Consider the following 25,304-nt stretch of genomic DNA (forward strand, 5'->3'; position numbering starts at 1 on the left):
ATTTATTACAAGTGCCGTCATTAAGATCGATGGTATTTTGTGTGACGCATTAAGATAATAAAAGTGGATCCTGTAGAAGCGTTTGTACAACAAATTACTTATCGCATCGCAGGAAAAATTGACTCTCTTCTAGATATATAATAGATCGTTTCGAAGTCCGTGACTCGTTTACTTATGTCGGCTCGTTTAATACATTCGCATTCTTCGTAATAATTGTTCATGAGCTTTTATGTGCTCCTTAATTGCTCAACAAAGGTACATTATTAACTTATAAATTATGAGAAATCGGAAGAAAGTTTAGTGAAGAAGTGACTGTCATAACACTATCTGAATATGTAACCTGATACATTGACTATTGGTGGTCGTCTTATATTAGTTAAGTATAACACGCTGCACATTGATTATAAGTGAATTACTATTAATGTAATGTAAATATCAAATTTAAAAAAGTTACAAAAATATTATATGCAGTAAACGTGGAGATTTAACTAATTATTAATCAAATATCGTATAATGATTAGTTTTGTCAAAGAGAAATTTTTTCATTAAAATTAAATTAATAATTTTGTCTAACTTTGCAAAATACTCGTTTTCTAGTTTCTAGTTTCTAGATGTTTATAAATTAATATGGAAATCATGAAAAACTATTTTATTTCCGTATATTATTATGTTAATATTAATTATGCATTTATCTGATTTTGAATATCTTAGATGCCTAATCAACTGAAATTTAAAGACAAGAACATTTAAACCGAGTGATCTAACGTTTAATCGAAGAGTATCATACAGAAAAAAAAGAATTATGAAGTTTTTTGCGCGTCCAAAATGCTTGACCGAAGCGATAGCGTCGCTGGTAACTCTGAACCGTTTATTGGGACTTCGTGTTTTTGAGTATCCTCGTGGTCAGCCAAGACTTCTACTCAGCCTGATTTATCTCTTGTTTCTTTATTGTTTGTATTATAGTAGCTCGTGGTATTTGGAGGAAGAATATTATTTGATTGTTAAATTATTGAAGCTAGAATATTTTCTATACAAAGTACTGAATTATATTATTGTTGCTTTGGTCATCGTTAAACTGCTACTAGGCTGGTGGTATACGAAGGTAATGTGAAATAAATATATAGTGTCTTGTAAATAAAAACGCAGATAAAAGAAATATTAACTCGAACGATTACAATATGTCATTCGACAAATTAAGTGCATGAAAAAAAATTTGTTTTATAAATTTACATATGTGCAGAGACTTGAAACTTGCTATAACAAAATCATTGAGATCGACGAGACATTGCGACAGCTTGGATCGACAATAAACTATGATAGAATATATTTTATAATAATTGGAGTACTGATCGCTTTGTTTACAATCGGTTTCTCTATCAGCATTGTGGTTTTCATAGCTATGCGAACACACACAAATGTATATAAAACAATCGGCGCTATATTGACATATGCATATGGAATGCTTGTCAATTTTATTATCATTTTCGAATTTTACATATTTGTAAAGTATGTAAACTGATTTTATAAACAACTTAAAACTTTATTTTAATCAAATATATATTATCTTCTTCAATTAATATGTAAAAAATTAAGATCACAATTCTTTAACATAATTTATTACAAACAATATTAAGATTAGAATTAAATTAAAAAGATTTATATTAAATACCGATTTATATTAAATAAGCATATGAAACATATATATATATATATATATATATAAATATATATATATATATATATATATATATATATATATATATTTATGATTCCCATTGTGTGTAGCTCTTGAATCATTATTCAAGTTTTTATAGAAGTAAAAAAGAAATAGTATATATTAAAATTTTCTAAAAGAAATAATATTTACACATACTGTTGTGCAGATGCTTACAAATGAGGTTTGATTTGGTTAATCAACTCTTACGTAAACATTCAACTTTATCAACAAAAGTGATGAAATTGGGCATTTTTGAAATGCAAGATTGTGCTGAAATTATAAATGTTGAGCAACGATGTTTGTTTCCCACAAAGATATTATCTAAGTGGTGTCAATCTGGAAAAAAGATGCAATCTGGAAAAAATATTTCTGTATTAGAGAAACAAAATTCAGTCAAATCCAATTTTCCACTTCACTTCCAGGAACAATTCCAAGAAAGACTTCGAAATCGATCTCAGAAACACAATTCTGTAATGACAAAATGTCAGGAACGTAAATATCTATTACAAATAATCAAGTAAGTATATAAATTATAAAATAAATTGTCGTAAAATAATTTTTAAAATTGTAATAAAATCAGCCAATTGTTCGATTTCGTTACCAATTCTTAAAATACTTGAGTTTACTTAAGATTTGTGATTTTTAATTATGAAATACTTTGAATAAAAAATATCAAAATATCAAAACTCGTTGTGTAAAGAAACGAAAATTTGTAAGAGAGAGAGAGAGAGAGAGAGAGAGAGACTTCTGAAGAATTTTCTTAAAATAAAAATATTTTTTATATACTTTTTTATTTTAGACAGGTGCATCTAGAACTGTGTAAAGTATCAAAAACGATATGCATTATCTTCGGTGTACAGACAGCTTGTGAGATAGGAGTGATTATTATATTTTTCACTGCGACTCTTTACATTTTTTACATGCGATACATTATTCGACAACACAAGATTACAGACAGTTTGTTGCAACAAACATCTGTGATGATGATACTGAGTATTATTTATATTCTCAAAATTATATTTTTAAGTCGTGTTTGCAAACATGCGGCGAATAAGGTAATTTATTTTGCATTCTATTATTTTACTAAAAATTTAATTAGTAATTAATATTTATTAATATTTATAAATTTACTGACGTTATATAGGGAAATAAAACTATCGAAATTATTTACTCGATTTATGGATGCGACGAAGCATCTGGTGTGCAAGAGGAGGTTTGTTCGTGATATATGTATAACATTGATTATTCTGTAATAATAATTATTACATCATTTATGGCGTTAATTATCGCCCTCATTGTTTCAGATTCAACAATTTGGTATTCAAATATTACAAAATCCGGTGAGATTCTTCGCATATGGTATTCCTTTGGATAACCATGTCCTAACTATGGTTTGTATCGAGTTGTTTATACAACAATAAATTGCTAATTCTGTCAATAATTTTTAAATAATTTCCTGAAAATAAAATGTATATATTAAAATAATTAATAATAATATTTCTTAAAATAAAAGCCACTATTATAATTACATTTTGATTAAAAAATTTTGAAATAAAATATTTACAAATGTAAACTAAATTCAATATTATACAATTCTTACTTATAATGTATAATATATATACATATAAGTTATATATCAGATATATAATAAATTCTTATTTGTAGGTGCTGAAAACTGTAACAACCTATTTAGTTATCATGATACAAGTGAGCAACTCATTAGAGTCCAATAAAGCTATTCAAAGTATGTAAGTCTTAAATATAATATATATTTATATATATTATATTTAAGATATATATATATATATATATATATATTATATTTATATATAATATACAGGGTGAGCCATTTTAATTAACGCACGCAATTATTTCGGAAACAAAGCATTTTAGAGAAAAATGTTTTAGACAAAAGTTGTTTGGTTTCGAGGGGGCCATAAGATGGTATCATTGGTTTGACCTTGAAGAGTTATTTGAAGGTCATATGAAGGTCACCTTCAATTTCTTAAATGGAACCTACTATTTGTCATTGCATATTCTTGTAGCTTATCTCGAGAGCTTTCCAAAACACTATAATTAAGTACCTTTTCGTTAAGTACTTTTTGAGTTATGAGGCTTGAAATAATTTCTTAATTTTACATAAACCGTAAAATATCTTGTAAAATATTCATTTTTCGATTATCTTACCTTAATACTTTTACGTACAAAATAATGAGAGGAATCAACTGGTGTAAAAAAAACACATAGTTGTTTTGAAGAAAAAATATGTAATTTGCAATTAACAATTCCATATTTTTTCTTAAAAACAACTATGTGTTTTCTTTACACCAATTGATTCCTCTCATTATTTTGTACATAAAAGTATTAAGGTAAGATAATCGAAAAATGAATATTTTACAAGATATTTTACGGTTTATGTAAAATTAAGAAATTATTTCAAGCCTCATAACTCAAAAAGCACTTAACAAAAAAGTACTTAATTATAGTGTTTTGGTAAGCTCTCGAGATAAGCTACAAGAATATGCAATGACAAATAGTAGGTTCCATTTAAGAAATTGAAGGTGACCTTCATGTGACCTTCAAATAACTCTTCAAGGTCAAACCAATGATACCATCTTATGGCCCCCTCGAAACCATAAAACTTTTGTCTGAAACATTTTTCTCTAAAATGCTTTGTTTCCGAAATAATTGCGTGCGTTAATTAAAATGGCTCACCCTGTATATTTAGAGAAAATCATAGATGTTAATATAAATAATTGTATTTTAGAAAATTATAATTTAAGTTATGAAAGAATTAATGTGTATTAAATATCGTAAATGTCATAAATATAAAAGAAATTTATACAAGCTAAAATAAAACGTATACACATATAATATGTAGGATTATTTTATTTGAGATATTCAATAGATTCTCTTTTCCTATTCTTCTTTCTTTATCCTTAACAGAATCTGTAAGATATTTAATAGATTTTTGTTTTTTGACATTAAAATTTAGAATTAAACTTCTTGTATTAAATGGAATATATTTTTTGTACTTAATTCAACGGATAAATGTTCATTTTTTAATTTTATTTAATTATAAAGTAATAAAATTGAAAGTATTTTTGCATATCATATTTTCTTTTTAGATGTTTAATATTCCTAAAACTAATTGCTTATTGCAACCTAATCAAAACTGTTAAAGACAAAAATATTATACGATCGTATAAACATACTTATATTTGAAATGTGTTTGTCTGGTCATTAAATACTATATGTTTTTCATTCCATCTTCATTTTCGTTATGCTTTTATTATTACATTGTGTTATCAGATCCATATCAAAGTATACTTCTTGAATTTGAAGCTCTTTACTAATATGAACAAAATAAATATATGTAATTATTAAATATTTCTAATAAAATAGTTATAAAATTAAATATAAAATATTCATTTTCTTTAAACTAATTTAATAATAAAAAAGCGACTATGTTGTAATTTATAAGCGACATTATATTGTATATTAAACTTTTACTTTACAATTATATTAATACATAATACTGATGTTTTAATTTTTTCTTAGTCGTTAACGAGATAGCTCTTAGCTTGATATTTCACACGATATCGATCTCTCTCAGTAAAGTCTCATGGGTATTCATCCATTACAATATCATGGGCATTCGATATAGTCATTTTATTTCATGCGTATTGTCATTAATTAAATTTATCATTATTTACTTTACAATAATTTTATCAATAATTCTTATTGTCATAAGGATAAAATGAGAAAATGATAAGAAATAAATTTACCAATATCGAGCTAATTTTTCTTTGATGATGAAAAATAATCGTAATCTTCTGAATATAATGTATGTGAGTTTCAATCAAAATTTCTCTTTAATTTATCTATTTTCCATAGAAATTAATATCTATGCATTTTCTAAAAAAAAACGAAAAAATACAATAATTCCGGAAAACATTTTTACTTATAAAAATAGTGGAGACTATTCACGCAATGCATTCGCCGATCAATATAGATCATGAGATGGGTGAATCTTTTGGGACGTAGACGCATTAGAGACATCGCGAACATTCTTTGGCTCCTATCATTGTTACTTGTTTGATCGATCACCCTCGGTCATATTACCATCAACCACTTATCAAAGTGGCATTTAGCATTATACTGTTTGCACTAGAGCAGGCGAAGCGTCAAATTAACCACTCTCAATATTCATGACGGAGTTTTACTTGTTCATTTCGCAGCCGCGTGTGTACGCTCACAGTCAAAAGTGCTATTCGTTTAGATCGACGAATGTTACCAAATATGTTTTAAAGAATATGCGATGATGTATGAGATGATCATACCGCTGATCATGGTTAACTTTGTCTTTGGGAAAAGGAGTTTGGATCAGCAAACGTGTAATGATTCACAATTTTGCGTATTAATTGATCTATTTGGTGAGTTATTGCGTTCTAATAAAATTTTTCATAGAATATATGTGTAACTACTTCATGCAAAAGAGTCAAATGACTTCGATATTTTGATTGAGCAATATTCTAATATCTGTTTCATGTTGTTTCTTGTTTCGAGTGGCTGCTTGAAGAAAAATGTTAAAAAATTACTATAAAACGAAAATAACATCTTGAAGAAGAATTTTAAAATCTAATATGATTAACTTAGATATATGTTATAAATATTTTAAATTAAAATACATTTCTTATTCAACTTAAAAAATTCGAAATAAGCTCTTAAATACACTAGATGTAGATTGTACGTAATAAATACGTACGTAATAAATCGAATTCATTGTGTTATTTATCATATTCATAATAAACAATTATAATGGAATGTTTATAAAAGATCCATCCACACACATGCGCATATCAATTATTCTTATACACGCTGTAAACTATTCTGTCATCTTACTTTACGTGAGCGATGTGTTGTTTTTATATTGGGTCAGGTAAGATAATCTATCTTGAATATACAAACATTATAATATTATAATGAAGAGCTTTGTTAAATACAAAAGTATATAAATAATTTAATCATGTATCATATCAGATAAATTCTCTCTTAATCTCTCAAATATTTGAACATAAAAATAATTTAATAAATTTAATAATTTAATAAAAAGAATATAAACACACACATTTAAATATAAAAATTTGTCCAATAATTTTAGATTTTAATCATTTATAGTACAAATGTATCGTAACTATAAAATTGCTTCAAATAAAGTTACTATAATTTGTAATATTTTCCAATGAAATAAATGATTATTAAATATATATTAATTCATTGATATTTTGTTTCTCATATTTCACTTTTACTGCGATTATACTAAATAAAAATAAATTAAAGATACGCGAAGATCTGACTCGAGCAGTTAAATAAGCTGCTGCAACGCAGTTAAGCATTACCTGTTAAACACTATATGATAAACTTGCGACTAAATTATACATTCATTAATAAATTAATTTGTATATTTTTATCTTGCTGCATCCCGTGCACTATCAGCATATTTAATAACGATCAAATGCAATCTTCTTCTACTAATTACTACAAGCCATTATTAAGATGGTATTTTGTAACGCATTAAGGTAATAAAAGTGGATCCTGTGGGAGCGTTTGTACAACAAATTACTTATTGCATCGCAGGAAAAATTGACTCTCTGCTAGATATATAATAGATCATTTTAAACTCCACGACACGTTTGCTCACGTTCGCTCGTTTAGCACATCTTCGTTCTTCGTGATAATGGTTTATGAGCTTTTATGTGCTCCTTAGTTGCTCAACAAAGATAGATCTTATAAATTATGAGCAATTGAGTGCAGTGAAAAAGTGACTGTCGCAGAAGTGTCTGATCTGACATATTATTTCTGTAGGTCGATTTATATTAGTCAAATATAACATGAAGCACAATGATTAGTGAATAATGGATATATTAATCAAGTATAAATATCATGTATATAAAAAAAATTAAAATAGATGTGAAGAATAAACAAAATATCGGTCAAACATCATAAAATGATCAGTCTTATTAAAAGAAAAATTTTTTTCGTTAAAATTAGATTAGTGATTTTGTCTAAATTTGTAAAACGATCATTTTGTAGTTAGATGTTGATTAACTTGTATGGAAATCGACAAAACTATTTTATTTCCATGCATCATCATGCTATCATTAATCATGCATTTGTCTGATTTTGAATATCTTAGATGCCTAAACAGCTGGAAGTTAAAGATCGTTTAAATCGAGTGACTGAACATTTAATTGAAGAACGTTGTACAAGAGAAAGAAATTATGAAGTTATTTGGACGTCCAAGATGCTTGATTGAAGCGATAGCACCAGTAATAATTCTGAACCATTTAATGGGACTTCGTGTTTTTGAGTATCCTCGTGGTCAGCCAAGACCTATACTGAGCCTGATCTATCTTTTATTTCTTTATTGTTTGTACTGCAGTGGCTCGTTATATTTAACGGAAAGATATTATATAATTGTGACATTATTGAAGTTGGAATATTTTTTATACAAAATATTGAATTACATTGTTATTTTTTTGATCCTCGTTAAACTACTGCTGGGGTGGTGGTATTCGAAGGTAAGCGAATGTGAAATAAGTAATATAATATTCTGTAAATGAAATATATAATAATATAATATCCTGTATATGAATAATGAAAACGCAGATAAAAGAAATGTTAATTCGCATGATAAGTGTGTTATTCGACAAACTGTGTACTTAAAAAAAAATACACATTTATGTCTTTTTAATTAAAAAATTTAAAAAATACATATTTATGTTTGTGGTTTAAACTGACATTTGTGCAGAGGTTCAATGCTTGCTATAAAAGGATCTTTGAGATCGATGAAACATTACGACAGCTTGGATTGACGGTAAATTATGATAGAATATATTTTATGACGATCGGAGTACTGATTACCTGGTTTACAGTCAACTTTTCTACTTGCGTTGTGGTCTTCATAATAATGCGAGAACATACAAATGTATATAAAACAATTGGTGCTATGGTCGCATATTCGTATGCATTGGCCGTCAATGCTATTATAATTTTCGAGTTTTACATATTTGTAAAGTACGTAAACTTGCTTTCTAAACAACTTAAAACTTTATTTTATTCAAATATATATTCTCTTTCTCAATTAATATACGAGAAATTAATATCACAATTATTTAACGTAGTTTACTTACAATATTTATAAATAATATTAAAACTAAAATTAAATTGTAATTTATATTATTTATACTGACTAATTAATATGAAACGCACACACATGTATTTGTGTTTCATATTGTTAATTAATAGGTCTTAAATTATTATTTGTTTCTATAAAAATAAAAGAAATATTATTTAATACATACTGTTATGCACAGATGCTTACAAATGAGATTTGACTTAATCAATCGACTCTTACGTCAATATTCAGCAAAAATGATGAAATTGGACTCTGTTGAAATGCAAGATTATGCTAACCTCATAGATGTTGAGCAACGACATTTGTTTTCCATGAAGATATTATCTAAATGGTGTCGACAGGTGCAATCTGGAAAAAATATTTCTATATCAGAGAAACAAAATTCGATCAAATCGCAGATTCAATCGCATTTTACACCTTACTTCCAAAAACAGTCCCAAGGAGAACTTCGAAACCGATTTCAGAAACACAATTCCGCAATGACGGAATGTCACAAACGTAAATATCTATTACAAATAATCAGGTGAGTATATAAATTATAAAGTGAATTGTATATATAAATAATTTTATATATAAATTTATATATATAAATAATTTTTATAAGAAATAGCAATAAAAATCTGCCAATCGTTTTTTGTCAATAAATTCTTAAAATACTTGAAATTACTAAGATAAGTGATTTTTGTTTACAAAACACTTTGAATATCAGAATCAAATTCTTTATAAAACGAAAGTTTGTAAAAGAGAGAGAGAGAGACTTCTGAAGAGTTTTCTTAAATAGAAAATATCTCTTATATAGTTGTTTTCTTAGACAGGTGCATCTAGAATTGTGTAAAGTATCAAAAACAATATGTATTATCCTCGGCATACAAATAGCTTGTGAGATAGGAGTGATTATTATGATTCTCACCAGAGCTCTCTACAATTTGTACATTCGATATATTATACAACACAAGGTTACAGATAGTTTATTGCAGCAAACAGTTGTAATAATCATATTGAGTATCTTTTATATTCTAAAAATTGCATTTTTAAGTCGCATTTGCAAACATGCAGCCGATAAGGTAATCTATTATTTATCTATCTATTTTACATTCTATTATTTCATTAAAAATTTAATTAATAATTAATATTTATGAATACTTATAAATTTATTAATATCATATAGGGAAATAAAACTATTGAAATTATTTATTCGATTTATGGATGCGATAAAGAATCTAGTGTGCAAGAAGAAGTATGTTTGCGATATGTACAACTTTCATCTTTATTATGATAATTTTTAATAATTATAATTAATTATTTTATCAATTAATTATTTGTGGCTTTAATTATCGCTCACAATTGTTTCAGATTCATCAATTTGGTATTCAAATATTACAAAGTCCAGTGAGATTCTCCGCATATGGTATTTCTTTGGATAACTATGCTTGGATAACTATGGTTTGTATCGAGATGCTGCGTATAAATTGCTAATTCTATCAATAATTTTTAGATAATTTCTTAAAAACGAAATATACATTTAAAAAAATTTAATAATGTTTTTAATATTTCTTAAAATAAAAAGTCGCTATCATAATTCCATTTTGATTAAAAATTTACAAATGGAAAATATATACTATGAACTATATTCAATATTATACAATTTTTATTTATGATATATATATATATATATATATATATATATATATAAGTTCTAAGATCAGATATATTTCTTATTTATAGATGCTGAAAACTGTAACAACCTATTTGGTTATTATGATACAAGTGAGCAACTCATTGGAATCGAATGAAGCTATTCGAAATGCATGATATAAATCTTAAATAAATGCATATTTAATATACATATATTATATTTAAGGAGAAATATAGATAGATATTAATGTAAATAACACAATATTTTAGAAAATTATAGTTTAAATTATAAAAGAATTAACATATATCACAAACAAATGTAATAAATATAAAAGCTATATAAAATAAAACATGAAAAAACATGGAAATGTGGAACTATTTTATTTAAAATATTCCGTTTATTTCTTTTTATCTTTATAACAATTTTTTTATATCTCTATAAAATATTCAATAGATTTTTTTACTTTTTGCCATTAAACTTTAGAATTAGACTTCTTACGCTAAACTGAATATACATTGTAGTTAATTGAGCAGATGATATCGCGCAGTTCTTTTTATTCTACTTTATTACAATAATAAAATTGAAACTACTTTTGCATATCATATTTTCTTTTTGTATGTCTAATACTTCCAACTTGAAAATCAATTGTTCGTTCGCAACCATGACCAAAACTTGGATATAAAAATATTACACGATCATATATGAACATTTTCGAAATGAGTATGCCAAGTCATTATGTACTATATGTTCTTCATCTTCATTTTCGCTTTTCATTTCCCTTTATTACTACACATTAGCAGTGTTATCAAAGATCTACATCAAAGTATATGACCTCTTGAATTTGAAGCTCTTTACTAATATGCACAATAAATATAAGTAATTATTAAATTAAATAGTTCTAATAAAATAGTTATTTGCAGAGATAATTAAATATAAAATATTAATCAGATAATTAGATATAAAATATTAATTTTCTTTAAATTACTAGAATAATTTGATAATATAAGAAAAGAAATTATCAACATTCTATTGTATATTAAATTCGTATTTTACAATTACGCTACATACTGATATTTTTAACTCTCCCATTGTCGTTAATAAAATAGCTTTTAGCTTGATACTTCGCACAATATCGATCTCCCTGGTAAAGTCTCGTGGGTATTCATCCATTATAAGATCACGGGCAGCCGATATATTCGTTTATTTTACTCGTTTTGTCATTTGTCTAAATTCATTATTACATTTTATAATAATTTTATCAATAATTGTAATTGTCATATTTTCTAACATTTTACAAATTAATATCATTGAATTAAACTTGATATACATTGCGTTTTTCTATATTTCTTAAATATAAATAACTTTTTTTCAGAGAAATTAATTTTCTATGAAACTGATGCACTGCATCCCGCGTCTGGCTTTTAATACTCGAAATTCAAATTTATATTTTCACATATAGGATCTTATCGATCTCTTGATTATTAATTTCTTAAGTTAATTTTTTCAACGATTTAAAATAATGCTCATCTTTTTTTGATGATTTAAAATAATCATAATTTTCTGAAACACGTATATGAGTTTCTACAATTCAAAATTCTTTTTTAACTTATCTATTTTCCTTTCTCTTTTAATTTATCTATTTTAGAAATTAACATCTATGCATTTTCTCGAAGAACGGGAAAATTAAGAAATTTCGAAAAACAGTATTTTTATTTGTAAGAATAGTGAAGGCTATTCACGCAATATATTTGTGGGTCAATATCGATCGTGAGATGGACGAATCCTTCGGGACGTAAACGCATATCGCGAACATCCTTTACTTGGGTCGTGCCGTCGCCACTTGTTCAACTATCCTTGGTCGTAATACCATCGACCACTTATCGAGGTAGCATTTAGCATTACGCTGTCCGCACTAGAGCACGCAAAGCGACACGTAGCCACCTTCGATATTCATCGTTCATTTCTCAGGTGCGAGGTAGCCGTGTGTGCACGCGTGTATATGTGTGTGTGTACGCTCACAATTGACAAAAAGTGCTATTCGTTCAGGTCGACGAATGTTACAATTATCGAAAATGTTCCAACCGAAGACTATGCATGAGATGATTATGCCGCTGCTCGTGGCTAACTTTGCCCTTGGGATCGGAATTTGGACCAACAAACGTGGAAGGATTCTGAATTTCGCGTATTCGTTCATCTGTTTGGTGAGCTATTGCGTTCTAATGAGGTATTCGATCGAATATATATATAGTTACTACACGCAAAAGTCGAACCAGTTCGGCATGATGACATTTCGAGCAATGTTCTACGCCAACATCTGTTCCACGTTGTTTCTTGTTCCTAGTGGCTGGTTGAGGAAAAGGGTAATTTTGAAAGATTATTCTAAAACAAAAGTAACATCTTGAAAGTATACAAAAAATCTAACACGATTAACTTTAGATATATATATCATAGACATTTTAAATCTAAAATACATCTCTTTTTATTCAATTTTAAAAATTTTAAATAAGTTCTTAAATACAAATTTAGACTGTCTCGTATTTTAAATTGTCCTGTTTCCGAATAAAAATATAATATTATTATCAACATCAACTAGTATCTTATTATTTTAATTTCATAGTACATGAAGATGGCTATAATGCGTATCATGATGTGCGAGAAAACAATGGAGCAAATGGGAATACAAAAGAACTATCGGAAATTATACTTGAATCAACTTTACGCGCTCGTATTTATTGTGCTGACATTTATCATTTTCATTATAATCAGTTATGATGGAATGTTCGTTAAAGATACACCCATGCATGTCAAAATCGTTCTTATACTCGCTATAAATTATCCTATCGCTTTACTTTACGTGAGCGATGTGTCGTTTTTGCAGTGGGTCAGGTACGATAATTTGCCTTGAATACACAAATAATATAATGAGAAGAGCTTTGTTAAATATAACAATATAAAAATTAATCTAATCGTGTATCGTGTTAAACGAATTCTCTCTTGATCTCTCCTCATTTGAATATAAAAATCATTTAATATAAAGAACATAAACACATAGTAAATATTAAAATAATATAAAAATTTTTCTAATAATTTTAGACTGACCATTTATAGTACAAATTATAACTATAAAGTCGCTCTAAATTGTAAAGTTTTATAATTTATGACATTTTTTAACGAAATAAATATAATTATTATTGAATTATTAAATTATATATTAAATAATCAATACTTTATTTCTCATAATTCACCCTTGTCGTGATTATACGAAAAATTAATTAAAGGTATGCGAAACTCCGATTCGAGCAGTTAAATAATCTGTTGCAACGCATGTTAACTACTACCCCCGATTCGCCGCAGCACAAGAGGGTGCTGAAAATGAAAGACGAGTGGAACAAAACCTCCACATCCGTAACGCAACAGGATCGTAGGTCCGAGGAAAACACCAACACGATGAGGGCTGTCAAGTGAGATGTTTACTTCAATGCATATTTGAATAAAAGCTTTTACACGGTTTTTGCACGCTCAAAAATATACGTGGCATGTGTGTATATATGTATAAACATAATCATATATTATTCTAGACAAATTCTCTGTTTGATTTTATGATCGCATAGCACTATTTATTTTTCCTTCTAATGTGATTTTATAATATATTGTGTTTTTTTAAAAATGATTTTGTCGGCGCTAATTGACAGTTTCGTCTTCTTTATATTGAACGAAGGCAAATTCACCTGGAATTAATCAAGGCCACTAGGTGCACGAACGAAGCATACGGCATACAGATCCTCTGCTCTATGACGATATCGTTCGTGTTCATCACTAGCCTCCTGTATTATGCTTATTCGATTTTTTGGATGTCCCTCAGCAGAGAGATATTCCGACAGGAGATGATACCGGTCATCGGCTGGATTTTGTTCTACGCTTCTAAAGTCCTTATAATAAATCATATGTGCGCTTTGGCGAGCACTGAGGCAAGCATTGAAAAAATTTTCATAATTTAAAAGTAGTCTTCAACATGTTTTTATCTTTTTTTAATTGGAAAAATATTGAGTATCTTAAATTCCTCGAATGTTAAAAAAAAGAAATAAATTATGTTATTATATATAAAATGCACAATTGTAACGTTTAAGTACATTTGTCACAATTTCCACAGGCCGCAAATACAGGTGACATAATCTGCGAACTGTACGAGCCATCCACCAGTAAAGAATTTCGTGCGGAGGCAAGTCTCTCTTATCTTATATTAATTAAATATAACACAAGAATACGGAAATCAATATTTGACTTTTTTAGATACGGGACTTTACTTTACAACTGATACAAAATCCGTTGATCTTTACGGCGTGTGGATTTTTCAATCTGGATCATACATTTATTCATGGGGTAAATTATGTCAATTTTATCTAAATTTAATATTCGAATATAAAGTGCTTTGAAGATTGATCAGATATATGTATTGGTATGCTTACGATCTGTCGATGTAGTTGATCTACTTTAATTTCCATCTCAATAACATCTTTTTCCTTTTTTAAATTAATTTTTATTATTTTATAGTTTAGTCTGAATCTCATAATTTCTCCTAATTAATATAATCAACTATGAAAAGTTAGAATGTGTAACAGATATATGTGTGTGTGTGTGTGTGAAACAGATTAATATCTAATTCAGAAACCTCTCTATGTCTGAGAAAAAGAGGGAGAGAAATGAGAATTTTTAAATGAAAAGATACAATAAAAATTATTAAATCTTCTATTTTTTCTCAGGTTATTGGTTCAGTCACCACGTATCTCGTAATTCTCATCCAAGTCGGAGATCTACCACAGTCAAATCCAACAAAAAATTCCTCCACAATACCTGAGACAAGTCTTACTACACTTAATACTCTTACAACTTATGTTTATTAATAAATGCAAATATTCGCATATCATGTTTTACTGATCCGTAAAAATTTTAAAATAAGAAAATTCATATAATTATTTTCATAAGTACGTATGTTTTGTGTATATTTGTGATGCAAAAAGGAAAAGCGTTTACTATCATATATGTTAAATCTTTTTCATAGAAAAATATATATTACAAAAGTTGAAATATTTAATATAAAGTGTATTATATCTTTTTATAAATATATGATTGATATTTCTTTTTTAATTTTCCGTCGACTTTTATAAACAGGGTAATTGCACGTGATTTGTATAGAGCGAAATTAATTTTATAATGCTTGCTTTCTTATTTAAAAAAAAACTTACATTTTTATTTTAGTGATATCAAAAATAAAAAGAGAAATAATATTGCAAAGTGTTTAAGTGTCCGATCGGTTAACGAGAATCCGATGACCGAGTTCACCCCGACGATTTTCCGCCAATTAGAACGCCGACGGGGATATTGTGTCAATTACACTACCCCAAGTGCACTTACCCTGGTCGACTACTATCCAGATGGAGGCGTTAGCCCGTGAAATTCGGTCTTCCCGTAATTTAATAGCTTCTAACTTGGTCGAAGCTTCCTATTCCCAATCAATTACATGTATGATTCGTTAGATGAAACTTCGCGCGATTCTCGAATTCTCTTTCCGATTTTTTCTTTATAAATCCTTTAGTTAGTGATATGACTTTTATATATAACATTAATATTTACTTTTATACAATTTATGTTTTATGTAATCTTTAATATTTATGTAAATTATTTAATATTTATGTAATATTTAATATTAATATTTAATATTTAATCAAAATGCATATATGATACATATTTGATACTTTTTCATATATATGCGGAAATTTCGTGTTTTTTAAATTATTATTTAAATAATTTATTTTTCTAATACTTTCTGTATTTTCAAGTTGAAAATTAATATACAGACACTGTACTATACATTTTATTTTTGTACGAGATAAAAATTCAATTAAAAACTTGAGATATTATTAGAGGATTCTTCATAAAACGATCGCGCACATTCTAGTGACACTCACGGTGTTTTATTCGATACATCATTTATAAGAAAACATATTCGAACGTATGGATCTTGTGAATAAGGGGGATGTACAGAGGCCGTTTACATCGAGGATAACATTAATTGGGAATTAAGGGCGCGAACGTAGGTAGCCGTCACGAGCCACCTGCTACTACGGTACTCTCATCTCGAGCTAAAGGGATTGATTTATTGTGCCCAGGGGAAAAAAGAGGGTTTGAGTACGGACCGGTTCGAATGGATGCCGACCAATGTATCCCGTTGTTCCCTCCCGTTAAATAAAATTCTTAAAAGACATCGCGAATACATTATCGATGATACGATATTGTTACAACTATCCTTTTTCTCGAGTGATCGAATCTTTCTTTAAAATTACACGCAGCTACATTTTATTCAATTTACTAACAGATTTTTATTTATTTTTTAGCATTACAAAAAAATCGACGTGAAATATTATATAATTAAAAAAATATATCTCTATTTAAATGTGAATATTTAAATAAATGTGGTAAATTTTTCAATTTTAGCATCAAAACATATGATTAATGCTATGGTACTAAAACTAAGGAAGTTACAAAAAATGAAATTGATCAGTTTAATACAAATATTTCTGAAAGGATCATATACTTTTAAAAAATGAAAATAATTGTGATCTATATTAAAATTTTTAAAATTATAATTATACAGTGTCTCTTCAATCAATCGAAAAAAAAGATACGAACACTCGGTAAGTGAAATCTGTACATCGTACAGGATCAATGGGGTGCATTTTTCTCCCGACCGAAACATACGGGCCGGATTAGAAATGGAAATTGAGGAAAAGCAAACACAAACAGCAGTCTACGATGCTAATAATCCGCAAATGTCGTTTATCATCTGAGAGCGGATCCGCCTTAACCCCAGAGACCACTCCTACTTACAGGGTGCGCGCAGTCGCCGACTGTTGTCCCCTCTTTACCCTTGTATTTATATGCGTGTGTTTTGCCTCCATCAAATTACGTATATAATCGACATATTCATCTAGCTTTCGCTGTAGCTTTGCAGTGTAATTAAAGATATAGAAGAAATAAAATTAAAAATATTAAAGCGGAAAAATATTATATATATTCCGTGTGTGTTATATACTGCATAGAATGTTTAAAATCATATCTATGAATATATACACAGATACAAAATTAATGTTCAAAATTTTTTATTGCTATATTTCAACTTATTTTTAAATTTCTTAGCATTTATTCCGTATGTCTTTAATCTTTCTGCTTCCAAGAACATTATTGGATTATCATTATCTAGTTTGCGTTTATTGGTTTTCGTTTTATTCAATTGAGAATTCTTACTCTTGTTTTTCTTCCGAGCGATTGTAGATTTCTCGGCAGAGAAAGATGCTATTTTTCCATTATTTTCTACATTAATGCTAACATTATCCGTTTCTGTTTGAGAATCTTTCCTTTCTGCTTTATCTATTTTCATTTTCTTAGGACTAGAGCTGTCACTATCATTTCTTAATTTTTCTCGTTTTTGCTTCTCATTCTTATTCACCACATTTATCTTTTGTGCATCCTGTTCATCATTTTTACTACTATGAGAATTATTCTGCACATTATTTTCTGCAATATTCATTTTTGTCTTAGAAACAGTTTCGGTATTAATAAAATTCACATTAGGACCATTGGTCTTAATTTTCTTCTTTTGTCTGCGCTTTTTACTGCTAGTATTAGCTTGCTCGATGACAGCTTCATCTTTTCCTTCTTCTTTTTCTTCTGGATTGCTATACCAAAATATACAATCTAATAAATATCATGTATATTTTTAATTGTATATGTAATACTTACATATACAAACTTTGAAGAATTTTTCGTTTATTTGTTTCATTTGCAGCCTTTTGTTTGTACATTCGAACATCATTCTCTTCTGCACATTCTGATTTATACCTAAGAGCTTTTCTTAAAGGACACCATTTGTTCAATTCTTTATCATCAGCCATTAAAATCTTGAAACACAAAATATATATTAAATTAAATTACAAAAATTAGTGTTATTATACAAATAATTTTATAAAACTTAATATTTTTTAATAAAATTTTATATAAGTCTTACTTCTTCAACACTTAATCCATAATCGTTTGGCACAACTTTTCTATATTTAAATCTACAAGGCAAATCTCCAATCATATCCTCATAATCCAATGAATAATATTGATCAAAATACTCTTCGTAAGAAGAATATTGTTTTGGATCAAATTTTGGTTTCTCCTTCGCAATAAGTTCAGCGAATTTAGAGCGTCTCCTTCGTTTTCTTTTTTTCGTATTCTCAATTAGTTCGGACTGCAAATCTCGAGATTCATCGTAATCAGCATCCATCTGTAATCAGTAAAATTTCTGTATAAAATATGTCAATGAAATATATTGGCAAAATATATAGATAAAATGTATAGTAGGCACATTAAAATCTGGATCTTCACAATGAGGTTCTTCATACGGCGTAGCTTCCATATCAATTTTATCTGTTATTGGGTCATATTTATCCCATGTAGGCTCAATACCCAATTCATCATCGATCTCCGGGAATTCTGGCTTTTGTTCCTCGTCTTGACCACCAGCATAATATTCGTCGTTAAAAAGTTCTTTCATCTTTTTGTCGTGTTCATTTGGGTCGAAATCAGCATCAAAATCAGCATTATCAAAATGCATATCATTATTTCCTATAATTAATATATATGTATATATTGAATAAAAAAATTTCATACAAGTTTTACAAGTATTTGAATATTGAAAAATCTCATCTTACCTGTGATTTCTTTTAACTTTGCTATCTTTTCTTCTATTTCTTTTCTTTTTAGTGCTTTCAATTGCTTCAGTTCTTCCTTTTTTCGTTGCTTTTCTTCCTCTTTTCTCTTTCTCATTTCTACCCTTTTCTGTGCTCTGCGTGTATCTTTCTTTCGCATTGAATTTTCCATTGTTCGTGGATATCTTAATGAAATTTCACAAATAAAAAGAGAGTATATAATACATTTGTACTATAATGTGTAGTGAACATATGTAAATATGTAAACATATAATTATATATTAACATATAATCATTTAATAAAACATACCTTTTGATAAATTCTTGATCAGGTTCTTCAAATCTAAAATTGTATTTGTGTTCAAATTCTTCTTGTTTTTCAATAGTTTTTTCATCTTCTGACAAATTCTCATCACTATCGTGAATTATTTGATTATATTCTAAGTCTGTATCATAGAATTCTTTATTTGCATATTTATTATTTAAAATATAATCTCTTAAGAATTTTTCGTTTGCATCCAAATTAGGATCTGTCCAGAATTCACGCAATGGTTTAAGCACTTCCTCATCCTTGGGATCTATCTTTACCTCTTGACCTTTCAACCATTCCTTATATGACTCCTCTTCCTAAAGAAGTAAAACGATGACATTTTACAATGATATTACAGGTAAAATTATGTTGTTTAATCCACAGCATCTTCTTCATGCTACATCTTTAATTGTATTACATATAATTTTACATATAATGAAAAATAATATAAAATAATTAATAATTAAATACCTTATACTTTTCATCATCTGTTTTTTGTTTTATTTTTAGGAGATCTTCATCTTCATCTTCATCTTTTAAAACATGTTTAAAGCTATCTCTTAATTGTTCTTGTTCCTCTACATAAGTGGGCATTTTGGATTTAATCTTTTGTTCTGCGTTGTCTTCATCTTCGCTGCTACTGAAATGTCCATCTCTTTCCATTATAATCTTACGTTCATAGTCACGTAAAAAAAGAGCTTTCTCTTTTTTTAATTTCTTCTTTTCTTGTTCATTTGCTTCAGTGTCTTCTGATGTTCCAGGTTTGACAATATCACTAAAGAACTTAACTTTTTCATCATATATTCGCGGATCTTCACTTTTTAAACAAGCCAAAGTTACAAGAAATTCTTTATCAAATTGTGGATTGTGAATCTAAAAAAAAATTATTGTTTGGGATCAATTAGCACATTATTATATATAATTAAATTTGTTATGAAGCTCACAAATCAGACAAATTTTTTTATTTTACAAGTTAGGAAATTTAACATATTTAAAAAATATACGCAATGATAAGAGCAATTAACAATTTAAAAAAGTCAACATACATTTTCATCATCTGATGAACTACTGTCACTGGATTCATCTGAAGCTGCATCCTCTCCATATTTTGTCTTTACTGCAAAAAAAATATTAATAAAGTTTTAGAAAATATATATCTTTGACTTAATATATAAAACACATTGTCTTTTATTGTACTTTTAATCTATAAATTATATGAATTGAATATTATTGAGTTAATATTAATTATTACATAATATTAATTATAAATAGTATTGCTAAAATAATATTTTTTATAACTTAAATATGTTAATCTTTTACATAGCAAATTATAATTATATGCTGTTTATTATAAATAAGAGTATTTTTACTTCTGTGTTCTTTTGGAAATTAGGGTATAGTTAGGTTTATACTCACATTTATGTAATTCTTCCTTTTGACGAAAATTATTATAAATCTTGGCATATTCCGTATTTATTTTTAATTCTGCATCCGAATCCGAATTATTATCAGAGAGAAACTTGAGAGCGGCCATCCCGCTTCAGCGGACGTGTGGCTACGGTCACTTTTTGGATAGTGGAATTAATTGATGTACACGCAGGTTATTGTGAACCATTGGGTCTGTTCTTTTTAGCTGCACTGCTGCACTAGTGCAATAAGTTAGAAAGAGACAAACATACTTTCTTTCACTCTAACTAATTGCACTAGTGCAGTAGTGCAGCTAAAAAGAACAGGCCCATTAAAATAATACAACATATGGGTGGCATGAGGTCTGTTCTTTATAGCTGAACTGGCTGCACTTGGCTGCACTAGTTCAGAGGTTATCTCTTTCCTCCCAATGTAGAGTAAAAAGGATAACCTCTGAACTAGTGCAGCCCAGTGTAGCCAGTTCAGCTATAAAGAACAGATCTATGGAACTGCAAGAGTGCAAGTGTTGCAGACGTTGCAGTTGTAAGATAACCTAATTTTGATGAAACGTGTCGATGATCACGTATGATATGATTTTATTAATAGCTATTTATTAGAACATAAAGGGTGTCATTGCATTGTTGAGGAATATTTGACTTTTACAAATGTGAGTGAAAATCTCTCATATTTTAGACTTAATTAAAAACTGATAGGATAATAACATCTTTATCACTTTACTTATATTCCATTAAATTTTTCGTATTTTTAAAATATACATGAAAAGAGAGATTTTTAAAAATATAGTTTGATTTGATGTACTGTTTCATTTTCAAGAATTTAAGATTAAATATATTTTTTCATATATACAATTATATTTATAGATAATTGTTTATTTTATATATTGTTTAATATAGTAATATATAGTGAAATATAACTGTAGTAATGTTTTTGTAAATGTAAATAATTATATAATATTAAAAATATAATTGTGTATACATTAATTACAAGTTCAACAAATTCTGTATGGGTGTATATATATGTGTGTGTGCGTGTTTGTGTATACCAGAATATATTTAATTTACAATTACAGAATATTGCTGACTATACAATGGCCTATATTTTGAGCAAGACTCCCATTTTATGCCGAGCTGCTTTTCACAAAAATATAATTCTTGGATCTGTAACTAAAATCACAAAAAGTTACATGCATCAAACTAATAAAACAAATGTTATTGCAGAACGGAAATTTAGACTTAAAGATAATATAAGCGATAATTATAAACTCATATATAGAGAGAAAAGAGTTATGAATGTAATGGTTACTCTTGCATATAATACTGCATGGATAGGTATTATTTTTTGCACAGTTTTTATAGGATATCTGATTTATAAAAATCCACCAGTGGAAGAACAAAAAATATTAACATTTAAGAGTGGTGCTTATGCATCGTCTCTAAGTAAATTAGCCAGGACAGCCATGTCGCTCTTTTCTCTTGCTCTAACCGTCACGGTTATACTATGCTGTAGAATAATCCCATTTAGAATTTATTATAATCCTGCAGAGAAATTATATAAAGCTGTATTTGTGCGTTCGATATTGGGTAAAAAACAAATAGTAACATTTGGCGAAGGCACCGTTACGCCGATATTTAAACGTAAACATGCAGGAAATATATTATTTAATGTTAATGGTCGTATTATTTTACTTGATAGGGAATCTTTCCCAATACCATATATGCGTGAACAAATGATTTACAAAACTAATTAGAACTCTATGTATTATATTTAATTATTTATATTATACTTTAGTTTCTTCTATCTATTGCACAGAAATATTCCTATTGATATTCATTTAATCTGCATTAGATATTGTTATAAACAGAATAAAATTAACTCGTGTAATATATCAAATAATATTAATATTATTGTGTATACATATTTTTTACAAAATATATGAAAAACTAAAATTAAAATTTTTTCCTATCAATTTTTTAAATAAAATTTGTTCTGTGTATTTTGTAAATATTGATATAAATATAAATTTTATAAATATAAATCTATTTTAATTCCTCCAAATTTTTTCTTTTAAGTAATGTAATAAATAAAATTTATTCTACAGTACATGGTTTTGTTAAATAACTGTGTATATATAATAAAATCCTTAAATAGAAGAGAGAGCAAATATATCTTAAAGTTGCCATTGTAATAAATGTGATATTCAAATTACAATGTTTTATTATCTATATAAGATATTCTTTATAATATAATACCTTATAATTTCCCTGTATTTTTTTCTGTCTTACATATGTACAAACTAATGTATTAAAAAAAGACTAAGAAATATAACATAATTAATTGACAATGCAGTTGATATTCAATAAAAGTCTTAAAATTATTTTACAAAAGTTGTTTTAAAAATTGTTAAATCGTAAAAAATTTCATATATATAAAGTTCCATGTTTTATACCTTATTAATTATTAAATTTGTACACAGGTGCTCTTTAGAGTAACGCAGTAAGTAATACAGAATATTATCAATGATATTAAAATATATTGTATTTTTTCTAATGTTCCTTTTCCACACAGTATTGTTTCTCAATCTACATATTTGCATACTTGTTCATATGGGAGCTTTTCTATAATTTTTTTATCCTTTTTGAGTTCAACATCTATACTATAATGTTCTATATGTAATTTTTTCACTATTGCTACCTTGCCTTTATGATTTCCCCAAAGAATCAGGATCTCTTTGCCTATTGCAGGAATTATTGTTTCCAAGTATTCTTGATCCAATCGTATAATATGTCCATTAACTTCTTCAGGTGTCTTTAGTTTCACTTTAGCGACAAAGCCATCCTTTTCAACTGATTGAACAACACCTTTAGCTTTGTAATATTGGTCACTCAGACTTTTCGTGACTACCTTAACCATTAAACCTTTCTTAAGCCAACCTTCAATCGCAGGGGGATCATTGTCACTCTTTAACTTCTTGATAGAGCCTGTCTCCTCATCATCATTGGATCTTTTTAATTTCTTATCTTTTTCATCAAGTGATTTGCTGGAAATTGGTATATCCTGGTTGCTAGAATCTTCGCTTTTTTTCTCTTGCTTTATATTGAGTACAGGTAGTAATTTTGGTTTTGGTTTTAACTTTATATCGAGAACTAAAGGTGCATCATTCTCAGAACGCATTAATGGTGTCTTGGTCTCATTCTCCTCTTCTTGTACATCATGTTTTGTTCTCTCTATTTGCTTTTCAATAAAATCCATCAGTCGCTCCTCATCATCCTTATCCATTTTTTCTTTCTTCGCTTTTTTTTCCTGTGCAGCGAGTGTTTCAGGATCCCTATCAATATATGTTATATACCAGCCTGAAAAAATTAAAGAATGTGAAATTTAAAATTTACAAAACTGATAGATAATTTTCTTATTTGTTAAGAATTATAAACATTAATTTTAATAACAAACCTTTTTCTGTTTCATCCACAACACACTGTCCTGTGCGCCCAAGCCATTTGACAAATGCCGTTAAAGTAAGCCACTGGGTTGCATTCATATGTATATGTCCTCTATCAGAAATGTATTCCTGGTATACTCGATTCGCTGGCACCCGTCTCGTACCGAATTGTCTCTTTAACAAATTCAGATATCCTTGAGAAAATTCTCGTGAGAATTGATCCATATATCGATGAGCGTTTTCAGCGAATAGTAACAGCTGGCGATGATGCGATTCTGACATTGTATGGCATTTGAATCCATTTTCGTCCCGGCACTGTTTTTGACACATTTGACAGTACCATCTCAACTTTTGCAATCCTTTAGCTTTGATCTTATTAGCAATATATTTTGGTGTGCCTACTTCGTGTTTTCCCATGTTGTTTATACTCTACTTCTTTACTTGATTGTCGTGCTCTTTAGAATGGCCGTGTTCCGAAATTGCTGCCAGTTTACTGCCAGCACTGAAAATATATGGGTGCGTTCCGAATTACGCATGAAGCGCGTAGACTGCATAGAAAATCGTTCCGACTTTAACCAATGCGCGCATTGGTAGCGCTTTAGTAGCGCTGAGAATTCTTTAGATTGTACTAACCGTACTAAATTCTTAAGGCCATCACACACAAAATTGCATAGCTGCATATGCATAACATAAGACCATATGGACCAATGAGCAACGAGTATTATGTTATGTAAGTCAATAGGTGCTTTCCATTTACATCAAAACTCAGATAAATCTCACTTCTGTCATTCTTCAACATTCATGTTAAAGAAAGACAGACGTGAGA

General features: G+C 28.1%; 6 protein-coding genes across 7 annotated transcripts; 4 read left to right on the forward strand and 2 right to left on the reverse strand.

Moving 5' to 3' along the window:
• Window positions 1-802: 802 nt before the first annotated feature.
• On the forward strand, window positions 803-3,469 carry LOC145960830 (uncharacterized). The gene is made up of 7 exons (XM_083080529.1): window positions 803-1,102; window positions 1,241-1,506; window positions 1,884-2,234; window positions 2,517-2,772; window positions 2,862-2,930; window positions 3,022-3,108; window positions 3,383-3,469. Exons 1-7 carry the CDS (start codon window positions 803-805, stop codon window positions 3,467-3,469), a joined length of 1,416 nt encoding a protein of 471 aa, XP_082936655.1.
• A 4,532-nt stretch (window positions 3,470-8,001) lies between these two features.
• Window positions 8,002-10,730, forward strand: LOC145960831 (uncharacterized). The gene is made up of 7 exons (XM_083080530.1): window positions 8,002-8,301; window positions 8,532-8,797; window positions 9,097-9,441; window positions 9,730-9,982; window positions 10,087-10,155; window positions 10,272-10,361; window positions 10,644-10,730. Exons 1-7 carry the CDS (start codon window positions 8,002-8,004, stop codon window positions 10,728-10,730), a joined length of 1,410 nt encoding a protein of 469 aa, XP_082936656.1.
• A 1,702-nt stretch (window positions 10,731-12,432) lies between these two features.
• LOC145960375 (putative gustatory receptor 28a) lies at window positions 12,433-15,605 on the forward strand. Of its 2 annotated transcripts, XM_083079778.1 has the most exons (8): window positions 12,433-12,522; window positions 12,601-12,914; window positions 13,172-13,440; window positions 13,833-14,015; window positions 14,273-14,522; window positions 14,705-14,773; window positions 14,845-14,934; window positions 15,315-15,605. In XM_083079778.1, the coding sequence occupies exons 2-8, from the start codon at window positions 12,609-12,611 to the stop codon at window positions 15,453-15,455; spliced, it is 1,308 nt and encodes a 435-aa protein (XP_082935904.1). In that variant the 5' UTR covers window positions 12,433-12,522; window positions 12,601-12,608; the 3' UTR covers window positions 15,456-15,605. The 2 variants fall into 2 exon arrangements, with proteins under 2 accessions (XP_082935904.1, XP_082935905.1); XM_083079779.1 differs by lacking the exon at window positions 12,433-12,522 and having other exon boundaries at window positions 12,612-12,914.
• An 899-nt stretch (window positions 15,606-16,504) lies between these two features.
• On the reverse strand, window positions 16,505-21,263 carry LOC145960374 (protein KRI1 homolog). Its single transcript, XM_083079776.1, has 9 exons — window positions 21,031-21,263; window positions 20,661-20,731; window positions 20,086-20,487; window positions 19,615-19,931; window positions 19,308-19,489; window positions 18,962-19,221; window positions 18,617-18,880; window positions 18,352-18,509; window positions 16,505-18,287 (listed from the first exon to the last, which is right to left on the reverse strand). The coding sequence occupies exons 1-9, from the start codon at window positions 21,146-21,148 to the stop codon at window positions 17,702-17,704; spliced, it is 2,358 nt and encodes a 785-aa protein (XP_082935902.1). The 5' UTR covers window positions 21,149-21,263; the 3' UTR covers window positions 16,505-17,701.
• A 265-nt stretch (window positions 21,264-21,528) lies between these two features.
• LOC145960483 (uncharacterized) lies at window positions 21,529-23,250 on the forward strand. Its single transcript, XM_083079990.1, has 2 exons — window positions 21,529-21,688; window positions 22,112-23,250. The coding sequence occupies exon 2, from the start codon at window positions 22,130-22,132 to the stop codon at window positions 22,787-22,789; it is 660 nt and encodes a 219-aa protein (XP_082936116.1). The 5' UTR covers window positions 21,529-21,688; window positions 22,112-22,129; the 3' UTR covers window positions 22,790-23,250.
• Window positions 22,924-25,034, reverse strand: Kin17 (kin17 DNA and RNA binding protein). Its single transcript, XM_083079989.1, has 2 exons — window positions 24,490-25,034; window positions 22,924-24,392 (listed from the first exon to the last, which is right to left on the reverse strand). The coding sequence occupies exons 1-2, from the start codon at window positions 24,893-24,895 to the stop codon at window positions 23,617-23,619; spliced, it is 1,182 nt and encodes a 393-aa protein (XP_082936115.1). The 5' UTR covers window positions 24,896-25,034; the 3' UTR covers window positions 22,924-23,616.
• Between the last annotated feature and the right edge of the window lie 270 nt (window positions 25,035-25,304).

The sequence above is a fragment of the Camponotus vicinus genome, unplaced genomic scaffold (assembly GCF_025532165.1).
Source record: "Camponotus vicinus isolate PSW18456_S1 unplaced genomic scaffold, iyCamVici1.0 SCAF_10, whole genome shotgun sequence".
In the NCBI taxonomy this organism is placed as follows: domain Eukaryota; kingdom Metazoa; phylum Arthropoda; class Insecta; order Hymenoptera; family Formicidae; genus Camponotus; species Camponotus vicinus.

Bases quoted from the DNA above. Each gene is read 5' to 3' on its own strand.
- LOC145960830 (XM_083080529.1), top strand. From the start codon at position 803: ATGAAGTTTTTTGCGCGTCCAAAATGCTTGACCGAAGCGATAGCGTCG. The intron at 1,103-1,240 runs GTAATGTGAAAT...ACATATGTGCAG, and splicing joins TAGGCTGGTGGTATACGAAG to AGACTTGAAACTTGCTATAA. The intron at 1,507-1,883 runs GTATGTAAACTG...ACTGTTGTGCAG, and splicing joins GAATTTTACATATTTGTAAA to ATGCTTACAAATGAGGTTTG.
- LOC145960831 (XM_083080530.1), top strand. From the start codon at position 8,002: ATGAAGTTATTTGGACGTCCAAGATGCTTGATTGAAGCGATAGCACCA. The intron at 8,302-8,531 runs GTAAGCGAATGT...ACATTTGTGCAG, and splicing joins TGGGGTGGTGGTATTCGAAG to AGGTTCAATGCTTGCTATAA. The intron at 8,798-9,096 runs GTACGTAAACTT...TGTTATGCACAG, and splicing joins GAGTTTTACATATTTGTAAA to ATGCTTACAAATGAGATTTG.
- LOC145960375 (XM_083079778.1), top strand. From the start codon at position 12,609: ATGTTACAATTATCGAAAATGTTCCAACCGAAGACTATGCATGAGATG. The intron at 12,915-13,171 runs GTAATTTTGAAA...TTAATTTCATAG, and splicing joins GTGGCTGGTTGAGGAAAAGG to TACATGAAGATGGCTATAAT. The intron at 14,016-14,272 runs GTGAGATGTTTA...TATTGAACGAAG, and splicing joins AACACGATGAGGGCTGTCAA to GCAAATTCACCTGGAATTAA.
- LOC145960374 (XM_083079776.1), bottom strand. From the start codon at position 21,148: ATGGCCGCTCTCAAGTTTCTCTCTGATAATAATTCGGATTCGGATGCA. The intron at 20,732-21,030 runs GTGAGTATAAAC...TTTTTTTTGCAG, and splicing joins AAAGGAAGAATTACATAAAT to TAAAGACAAAATATGGAGAG. The intron at 19,490-19,614 runs GTATGTTTTATT...AATTTCATTAAG, and splicing joins GATCAAGAATTTATCAAAAG to ATATCCACGAACAATGGAAA.
- LOC145960483 (XM_083079990.1), top strand. From the start codon at position 22,130: ATGGCCTATATTTTGAGCAAGACTCCCATTTTATGCCGAGCTGCTTTT.
- Kin17 (XM_083079989.1), bottom strand. From the start codon at position 24,895: ATGGGAAAACACGAAGTAGGCACACCAAAATATATTGCTAATAAGATC. The intron at 24,393-24,489 runs GTTTGTTATTAA...TAATTTTTTCAG, and splicing joins TGTGGATGAAACAGAAAAAG to GCTGGTATATAACATATATT.